Here is a 10,593-nt window from a genome sequence, read left to right as displayed (position 1 = left end):
ACTTCAAATAACAAAATACAAAAATACTAACTTAGTTAATAACCATTAGCATTTTTTTTTTAAACAAAACAATTAATAACTATCGCAAAACTAAACATTGAGAACTTAATGTTAAAAAATTGGAAAAACATTAGGAAAGGTCTAAAAACAATAACAGTACGCATATTATTTGATGATTTGCTTTTATTAAAAAAAACAAAACAAACACAAATCAAAACATAAAATCACTAATACTTTATGGATTTATAATACTGGAATACCTATGTGATAAGTGCAGAGTGATGATTAACGAGAAAACTTAAAAAGTTTAAAAATAAATAAACTTTAACAACTAATTGCTATTCTAAGTGCTAATATGAATTTTTTTTTTTTTTTTTTGACTAAGTTTTGATTACAAAAGACATTATAGTTATGTATTATAAAAAACTAATAAATACTTTTGGAATACAATAGTTGTTTATAGTGAATAATTATTATTTTTATTACCTACTTTATAATTATTAATTGCAGAATTTTTTTTTTATTATTATTTGTTATTATTTATACACAATCTGTACCAGCCGGCACAATAAGAGTATGAGCTATATTAAAAAAGAAAAAATGAATAATTTGATTGAAGAAGCCACCCATTGATGACACTTTTGCAGAATTTAAATAAAAAAATATTAGAATGAACACATTACATAATGAAATATTAGTTAGTCAAAATATCAATAATATTATAAGAGTATTTAAAAGTTTAAACAAGATTAAATTATTATTTTAAAGTTATTGTATTTAATTGAATAATAGATATTAATATTAATAAGACTTCAACATTACAGTAATCAAGACAACGAATATTGCTTTATAGTTTATATATATATATATATCATTAGGTTATAATGATTATTATAAAAGCTAGGTATTATTGTATTTATTGCTATATATTTTAATATATGAGCTTGATTAGTTCTAACTAATTGTTTTATTAAATAATATTACAGAATGTGAATGCAACAATAAATATTAAAAAAAAGTCAGCAAATAGTATTTTTGACATTAAAATCTTAAATGATATAATTTAAATTATAAATACAACACAAAATATACTATAATAAGATTAGAATGAAATAATATTTTATCACATATTGTAACTGAGCAAAAAACTACTGTTATTAAATGAAAGGTTTATTTCTTTAAAATTTTTAATATTTTAATATATTATCTATTAAGTGAGTGGACAAACAATGATTATTTCCATATTTTAAGGTATACCAGAGAATGATTAGTTTTATTCTTCTAATGTATCTAATATAATACATTTTTATAAATTTATTAGCGTCTATCTATGATAGACATTTTAACTTTTTATTATAAATAGCATAGATTTAGTAAAAATAAAATTGTTATTACAAACTTTATTTTTACATTAGAATTAATTTATTATTTGGTTAATGAGTATCTATTTTGAGTTAAAGAATTTTAACCTTTCTAAACAAAAAATGTAATTTCCTTAGTCTTTTTTATCTTCTTCATTCAGTGATTCATCAACTAATTTGTGAGTTGATTCAATATTAGTTTCCATATTGTCTGAGTTTGAGGATTCACAAGTAACACCAGTAATTTCAATTATTTTTTTAGTACAATCTGCATCCACAGCTTTTCCAGCAGCTGATTCCACATTATATTTTTCAACTAATAATTGTTTCCGATTGTTTCGATCAATGATTTTTTCTACATTGCTATTATTTACTGAATATTCATTAACCATGGTCTTGATTTTAGCATTTATAAGTGAATACTCATCAATTATTGTCTCCAATTTGAGGTTACCTTTAGCATATTCACCAATAACTGATTGAATATCAACATTATTTTGGGAATATTCACTAATCAGTGTCATTATATCAGAATTCCTTTTTGCATATTCTTTTACTATCGCATTAAGGTCTACATTCTTTTTTGAACATTGGTTGACCATTGAATCAAGGTCAGTATTTGTTTGTGAATATTTCCCAATTGCAGTTTCCATTTCATTTTTTTTCTCATTTTCCTTGACAATACTGTCATCAACACCATTGATTTCCACTGCGTAATTATCCATAGCTGATTCAATATCAGAATTTTTCTGTGCACATTTATTCATAGTGTTTTCCATGTCATCGTTTCTCTTTGAACATTCATTTATTTCTTCCTCCAAATCAGTATTTTTTTTAGAATACGCATTAATAGTTTTTTCTAAATCTGTATTCTTCTGTGTGTACTCACTTAATACTTTCTCAAAATCTGTACTTTTTTGTGAGTCGTCGTCAGTTGATTCTTGAGTATTATTTGTGTTTCTAGGTTCACTTGAGCTAGTAGCGCTGTCTCTGTTTATTTTAATTATGTCATCATCATGTAATTTCTTTGTCTCTTGGAGTTTAACATCAGTGTTCTGAGTAGTATCACAATCACCTAATGGCTTTTTAACAGTTTCGTAAGGGTTTTTATCTAGTGAAATAACATTTGATTGCTCGCCATCGTTTTTGGGATAGACATTTTGTAATTTTTCTTCCAATTTTGATTTTATTGTATCTCCAGATTTAATATTTTCAGCTTCTGCAGCTTTTAATTTGGCTCTATCTGCCAACATCTACAACAAAATTAATTTGATTAAAATGACAAACAATCAACTTTAAAATATTATTATAAATTATTAAAGATTAATTTTACTTTTTGTTGGTGAAGAAGCATGCGACGTCTCATATTCGTACACAACTTGCTAGTCTTGACTACATCTTTCACATCTTCTCTTTGTTCATAACGTTCATTCCAACTCTTGTTGTCATCATTTTTTTCTTCAATTTTTTCCCCAATTATTTCGTTTTTAATAGCTTCTTCAATTTGTGTATTGTTATCCTTTTCACTAGGCCCGAGTAGAGCACGTATAGCCTTTGCTTTCATTTCTAATTCTAAAATCTCTAATAATGTTTTTCCTTCTTTTTCCTTTGATTTTTCTTCTTCAGTTTCACTATCTGTTTCAATTTTTTTCTTTTTTGATGATTTCATTCGTTTTTCTTTATGATGTCTCTTTTGGCCAATTTCATCTTTTTTATCTGTTTCTAATTTATTTTGTTTCTTATTATCATCAGAGTCATCAGAGTCTGATGAAGAATTCATTTCTTTGCCTAAAATAAATAATATATTTTGTACAATAAATAAATAACATCAAATATCAAAATAATGTATTTTATGTTACCTTAGAGCATTTAATGAGATTTAGGTTTTGGAAAAAAAAAAGCACCCTCAGAATAAGTTTTAAGACCCCAGGGTTTATAAGTAATAAGAAAATCCACAATGAAAAACATTCATATAAAATTCAAAACATATGAAGGAGTTTGGTGCTACAACCTGGGGATTAAACAAATAATAGACGCTTACGACCTTGGCCTCCGCAAGATATACTCCCATCAAATGACAACTCTTATTTGCACACAGACTTTTCCTTGATATTTAGTAATGTTTTTGACATTAGTCTAGAAATTAAATACATAATATTTAATATAAATTACCTTCTAATGTAGCCAACACTCGCTTCTTTGACATGCACAATAACTGAATCAAACAATCTGCTTTCAACTCTTCAAATGTCATATCCTAAAAAGAACTAAGTTGTATTAAGACATACAATGTTATAATTTGCTAAGTAATACCATACCTTAAGTTCCGGTGGTATAAGTCGAGTAAGCCGTTTACCACGTACAACAGAAAACAATTGTTGTATTAACTGTTCAGGGTCATTTGCATAATGACTGAGAGGAAACAAGTTAGCAGGTGACAAGCTCAATGACTCTTCATCGGTACTAGAGTCATTACCCAACTAAACACAGTGTAATAGAAGTATGTAGATACAATTCAAAAGATATTTTACATTTTAGTTTTAGTTAGTAACCTACTTATTTAAATTATGAATATACATATAGGTATTTTTCGGTAATCACAAGGTGGGGTTGTCAGTAATCGCAATCTGGTTATCTTGGATTTTTTTTGGAATTTCAAGTTTGGTACCAGAGCTGGTGTAAGGAACTACTACTTGTCGTACTTCAACTTATTACAAAAAATCTAGCACTTCAATACACTTACACACTTGGCGATGAAGTAAATTATCAGATACATTGGCGCAAATAGGGGGGGAGGGCTTGGGGGGACTTAGTCCCCCCAAATGCTGGTCAAGTCCCCCCAGTTCAAAATCTAGTAATTAGTACTAATTTTTATATTCTGTGGTACTAAGCAATATGGCCTATGGGGGGGGGGGGGGGGGGTTTGAGTTCCCCCAAAAAATTTAGTCAATTTGCGCCTATGATCAGATATGAGAGAATGTTACATTCCATTTCTAAAGAAAAATCCACGTAATTTATAATGTAAAATACGTAGTCTGGATAACCGAATCATGATTAACGACAATTGTTGGTAGTTGTAATAACTTTTAATTACCTACGTATTTTTTCTGATACAGGTAGGTACCTACATATTATGTTTTATATGAGTATTACAATATTTACAACATTACAAAGGAAAATATGGATACAACTATGAACCTATATACATTTTTTGAACTAAATAAATTATAATTGCAGAGATTAAACAAATCACGTTGCATTGCAACTATTTTATAACAAGCGTATTTTGACAGTACAATTATTTGTCAATTAGATCAAGATAAATATTATCATGTTGATAGCCTATGTGAAAATGAATCTGGCAAGACTTATTCTTTAAACTGTAATATTATGATAACCACAACACAACAGACAGACTTAAATATAACATTATAATATTCTAATTATAATAACTAATGGGTTGTTTACATCGTTTTTGATCGCTCTATATAGATTGGCTTTTTTCCGCTGATCGTTCAGGTGAAAGTCAATGGTCCTCTTCATGGCCATGTCTGATAAATGGTGTTCATAGGTAACAATAATAATTGCTCGTTACCACAGTACGACGTCGAAAAGACTTCGGAGTTGACACCGTCAAACACGGGAATATAACTAATAAGTAATAAGAGAGAAAAACACTTGGTAAGTAGTCGAGTACTTACACTATTACGCGGTCACTTTTACAGTGAGGTCTCTGGTTTTTGCAATTTCGAACCGAAAACGACGACCAAAGGTGACAATGAAATTCATCAGATGTATTGTATTAATCATGAAGATTAGTATATTAAAGTAGAGTTGGAGACCAAACTCCGTTAACAAAGTTTAAATTAACAGAAAAAGTGAAAACACCCAATAACAGTAAAAACTGACAACAACGGACTAAGATTAAGATAGTATATTACTTACTAGTTACTAGTCCGTGCTAAAAAGTGAAAAGTGAAAAGTGAAAAACTAAAAATTGTTAACCGAAACTCGGAGTCGCACGCAGATCGCGCTACGGTCGCATTAGTAACTCGCTATTGCAAAAAATTGGAATTTGAAATTTGGAATTTTATCATGTGTTTTTACCATTTTTTTTGGAAAAAATTATAATTTTGAATGGTGGAATTCATGTTCAACCGTTATATTATGTTTAATACCTTGTAAGATGACTGCAATCACACAATTATATTTCGTGCTAAATCGTGCATAATGCATAATGTAGAAATTCTTCTAAAATTGCATTTATCATTATCTTCATTAATATTTAAATTTTGCGATTCGTTATCACCATTTATGATTCACCCGCGGTAACAACCACAAAAACAACAGCTACTGTTTGTGGATGAACTAGACAGTAGGAGTTATTTCTGACTATGTTACTTGTTCAGCTGCAGGCTGTCTTCTGAGCTAGCACTGTCTCCGTGCTTCTGAGCATATTAACAAACATCAATTCTATGGTTCTGTGGTTGTGGTGCACTGGACGCCGGACGGACTGACGGTACAAAATCATTATAAACGGTTCCCATCAGTCCCATCACCAAAGTCTGCGAAAAAAAAAGGAAATTATCACTATATTGGTATTTGGATAAAATAAACAATCCACAGTAAACAGTAAACACTCAAAATCTACATGATAAATTGATAACACAAAAAAGTATCTACGATTCTACTATTTTTTATAATTATTACTAATTAATAATTATTAATTCAAACGATCTTGTACCACCTAACTTAAAAATATTATGTTAAACTACTACAAAAATATAACATTTGACTCATCCGAAAAATCGTAATACGTGTTTTCGAACTTGTCGTTAAAATGAAAAACAAATTTGACCTGGACTTAAATGTACTCTGTAGGCTTTGCCTGCACAAAAGGCCCGAACTGCGTTCGATTTTCGATTGCGATTTTTCTTACCGCATCGAGTCGTGTGTGGGAATAGTAGTAAGTAAAATATATAATAAACGACATTTGTTATATCAATAGATTATATTATTATATTCTCAATCACAGGTACAGCAGTGTGATCTGGGCCCAGCTTACATTTGCGTTGACTGTCTAAGTAATTTAGAAAATTGGGAAGAATTTAAACAAAAATGTATCTCTTCTAATGAATGTATTCAAAACTGCATCAAGAAGTTTGAAGAAGAAAAATTAAATTTGACTGTAGATAATTCTGTTAAGCTTGAAGATCAACTAGAAATAGAAATAGAACAGGAAGATAATCACGACAGTACGTTCAACAACGAATTTAACAATCAAGACTCTGATAATGATTCGTCAAAATCTAAGTCGCCCATTTCACTAACAGTAATGCAGTTGCTGCCAGTTATTATTTCATAGTTTACATAATGAATTCATTAATTTTTTCAGACAAGAGAAGTCTACTTAAGAGCTGTTAAAAAAGAAGTGAAGGCCTTTGAAGTGGCAAATGCTAAAATATCTAATAAGAAAAAACGTCACGAGTGTGGAATGTGTTCTAAACATTTCACTGAAAAAGAAACACTGTACAACCATTTAATAGATTTCCATAAATTAGAAGAGAATAACACCCCACATTACTGTCTAATATGCAATAAAGGATATTGTAGTTATAAAATATATCAAAATCATTGGACTACTGAACAAGATATTCATGGAGCCATTCAAATTCAGGTATAGATAACTTTAAAAAATAAGTTTATTACATAAGTAAACAAGGCCATATCTGAGGTGGGTGGCCCAGGGGGTCTGGACCCCCCCGAAATGTTTTCAATATCTTTTTTTTAACAAAAAATTAAAATAAATTCAATAAAATTACAATATACATGTTTTGGACTCCCTGAAAAAAATGTATGGATACGGCATTGTAAACTACATTATTTTTAGATTATAGCCACAGAATCAGTGTATATTATGTACAATTTTAATCGTATGTTGCTAGGATAAAGTCAAAGACTGTACAATTGGTTGTGGACTATGTACTTGTAAATTTAGCAGGTCGACCAGTCTCTATCGTCATCTCAGAAATCATGCATTGAAGAAGGATCTTATGCCTCATTTGTGCTCATTTTGTCAGGTGGGATTTCTTGACACATACAGCCTTTACTTGCATGCATCAACCAAACATGATGCTGCATCAGTCACTGTAAATGAACCACTAAAAGTATTTATTTTTATTTTTTCAAAACGGTATGGTGCTTTATTCAGTTTAAATATTTATTGAATGAATTTTGTATAGGAATGTTCCGACGTAACAACTAGTCTTAATCAAGGGGAAGAATTATGTGGCAAGATGACTATAGCCAATGACAATAAATTTGAGATTACTACCAAGCGTAAAATCAAAAAGCTCAACACACTGGAGGACAAGCGAGCAAAGTATCGAGAACACTACAGGCGGTTCCAGTCGAAGACATACTCTTGCGAATTCTGCGATGTCGCCTATACCCGGTTTTGTGACCTGTTCAACCACGATCGTACCGCCCACGACGACATGCCCAAGGAGTTCAGCTGCCCCACGTGTGGCAAACTGTTCCTGACAGACAGCCGGCTGCAGATACACCGGAACGCGTTCCATGCCGAGAAGGCGTTCAGCTGCGACATGTGCAACGTTCGGTGCAAGTCCAAGCATACGTTGCGCACACATATGCGTAAGCACAGTGGCGTGTTCACGTGCACACACTGTGGCTTGACAACGGCCAGCAACGCGGCGCTCATATCTCATGTGCGCATACACACCGGCGAGAAGCCGTTCGTGTGTGACCTGTGCGGCAACTCATACACGTCCAAGTTAGGGCTCACGTCGCACAAGCGCACCCACCAGCAGGAGGCGCTGTTCAAGTGCAACGTATGTGGGTACACGGGCTCCAGCCATAGTTCCATATACATACACAGGCAGACGCACAACTCAGACAAGCCGTTTGTGTGCGATGTATGCGGCAAGACGTTCAAGATCAAGGTGCGGCTGGTCGACCACCAAAAGATACACTTCGCGTCCAAGGACTATGTGTGCGAGGTGTGTAACAAGGCGTTCCTGGCCCGGTACCAGCTGGTTCAGCACTCCCGCACTCACTCTGGTGAGAAACCATTCCAGTGCCATTTGTGCACCAAGGCGTTTGCCCGGCGGGATGGGCTCTCTGAACACATCAGGACACACACAGGTGAGAAACGGTATACGTGCACGGAGTGCTTCCGCACATTTTCGTTCTACAAGAGCATGAAGAATCACAAGTGCTCGGTGGCTACTGGCAGTGGTGACGATGACGACAGCGATGTGGATGATGACATCTGTACTGAGAGGGTACAAACAACTACAGATCCAATGCTTTCCACCACATTGCAAAAGACTACTGAACCAAACGCGTCCACGTTGGACCAGTCTGGAGCCGACAACAGCGGCAGTGGTGTTCCAGCGTTTCCCGTTAGCTGCAATTTATCCAACGGCTGGACACCCAATTAGGAAGTGCTTTGCGAACTATTTAATTATACATTGGTATAAATGATGGGAGATTTTCCGGTGACCTGTTCATGTTCATGGTCTGAATAGCTTTAAAAAACCAATTTTTTTCGGTTAAATCTTTCTGGCCTGCCTTAACAATTTCCAGGCCTGAAATATTGTCTCATTCTGCCCTGGCTGTGTGGGACTGAAAATTAGTTGAAAATCCTTTTTAAATTTCATGAGAGTTAATATTTTCTTGATACTGAGGTGGAAACACCTAGTTAGAATTTACTATTGAAATATATTTATATATCTATACTATATAGTTTATATACTATTTCTGTCTATATTTATGACCTTAGTTTTATACATATTTTATTATTATTTATTATATAATTCTGTACCCCAGAGGTAAAGGACACTATGTCCATTTTTTCACAAAAATGAGTTAGCGCTATCCCTTGTACATTTTTTGCTCTGTGACTAGTTATTATTAGTAACAGAAATAAGACTATTAAAAATAAACCATGTCCTCTTTTATATGGGTATACAACACAATTTGTACCTATCTCCTGTAAAATTACTATTTTGTGACATGGTGTCATTTACCTCCGGGGTACAGAATTATTATCTATCATCTACTCTAGTGACGACTAGCAACCCAAAAACGATGAATCTTTGTATATGAGTGTAGTGTACCACTCTGCAGATTATGACATATATGAGCCACAAAAATGATGTAAATGAAAAAATAAATGAAATCATTGATTGTATATTAAATTTTCATATTACCTATAATATTATGTTACAACAGTAATATTCACATGTATGTTAGCTGTTTAGGTATGTCAATATGTGTAATATATAAATAAAAATATCAAAAAACTTTTTAGTGTTTTGTTTATAATTCATACACATTAAAAATATAAATATAGAATCATGAAAGATAATTTAGAAAAAAAATTGTCCTATATATGCAGGCTGTAAGGATGATCTACCAAGCAAGCTCAACTCAATTTTATTTTATTTTATTAAGTTTAAAGAGTGAAATGGCTATGGAAGTCCTAACACATAGTGAATTTGGTGGAAAAAAAGATAGAACTTATTTAGTTAGTCTCATAAAACGATCCAAAAACTAAAAGTAATTGTATCAACAGATTAAACAACTGTTACCTACTGAAACATTCTGTAGGCATAAGTCATAAGTCATAACTGATGATTTGTTTTAACATCCAACTTTAAATTATATTTTATTCACTTTATTAATTACCACCTCTATGAGAGATTATAATAATTTGTCTGTATCTGTATGTTTGCAATAGGTACCAAAGTAATATAGGAACATAATAATTTAAGGAATTATTTAAGAATATTTAATTGCTTAATAAGTAGGTAACTTATAGTAGACTATTTACAACTATTTCTTTGGTTGCATTTGAAGTGACCAATCTATCCATAATTGTTTTGGGTCATTGACAGCATCCATATTTTTTTTCATATATTTAAGTCATATAAATATATGATGGTGTTAAATTTGAATTCAATGATATATATCATTGCATGAGAAAAACGATTCTGAGCGAAAATAGTCGGTCAGCCTATGATATTAGTATATTACTAAGTATATTTGATGATATTATTATGAATAAATTAATTTATATATTTACCTATTTACGTGGAACCTTGTTTTAAATTTTCAATCCTTGGCTATAAAAGTTGAACATTTAATAAATTTTTAACTACAAAATAATTATTAAATTTTGATAAAATTCGAACTTTAAATACTTAAA

The 10,593-nt window shown here is 31.6% G+C and overlaps 2 protein-coding genes across 5 annotated transcripts; one reads left to right on the top strand and one right to left on the bottom strand.

Annotated features, from left to right (window-relative positions):
* Positions 1 to 258: 258 nt before the first annotated feature.
* Positions 259 to 5,829, bottom strand: LOC132949884 (repetitive organellar protein). 4 transcript variants are annotated; one of them, XM_061020993.1, is made up of 6 exons: positions 5,540 to 5,829; positions 4,830 to 5,012; positions 3,680 to 3,841; positions 3,534 to 3,618; positions 2,695 to 3,149; positions 259 to 2,614 (listed from the first exon to the last, which is right to left on the bottom strand). In XM_061020993.1, the coding sequence occupies exons 2-6, from the start codon at positions 4,908 to 4,910 to the stop codon at positions 1,496 to 1,498; spliced, it is 1,902 nt and encodes a 633-aa protein (XP_060876976.1). In that variant the 5' UTR covers positions 4,911 to 5,012; positions 5,540 to 5,829; the 3' UTR covers positions 259 to 1,495. The 4 variants fall into 4 exon arrangements, with proteins under 4 accessions (XP_060876976.1, XP_060876977.1, XP_060876979.1 ...); XM_061020994.1 differs by lacking the exon at positions 5,540 to 5,829 and adding an exon at positions 5,063 to 5,505 and having other exon boundaries at positions 4,830 to 4,977; XM_061020996.1 differs by lacking the exon at positions 4,830 to 5,012.
* Positions 5,830 to 6,032: 203 nt separating this feature from the next.
* LOC132949883 (zinc finger protein 420-like) lies at positions 6,033 to 9,691 on the top strand. The gene is made up of 5 exons (XM_061020992.1): positions 6,033 to 6,327; positions 6,397 to 6,693; positions 6,757 to 7,038; positions 7,307 to 7,528; positions 7,604 to 9,691. The coding sequence occupies exons 1-5, from the start codon at positions 6,202 to 6,204 to the stop codon at positions 8,822 to 8,824; spliced, it is 2,148 nt and encodes a 715-aa protein (XP_060876975.1). The 5' UTR covers positions 6,033 to 6,201; the 3' UTR covers positions 8,825 to 9,691.
* The last annotated feature ends 902 nt before the right edge of the window (positions 9,692 to 10,593 follow it).

This window comes from Metopolophium dirhodum, chromosome 8, assembly GCF_019925205.1.
Source record: "Metopolophium dirhodum isolate CAU chromosome 8, ASM1992520v1, whole genome shotgun sequence".
Classification (NCBI taxonomy): Eukaryota; Metazoa; Arthropoda; class Insecta; order Hemiptera; family Aphididae; genus Metopolophium; species Metopolophium dirhodum.
The sequence above is the reverse complement of the archived record's forward strand: the minus strand, read 5'-3'. Positions and strand labels throughout refer to the sequence as shown.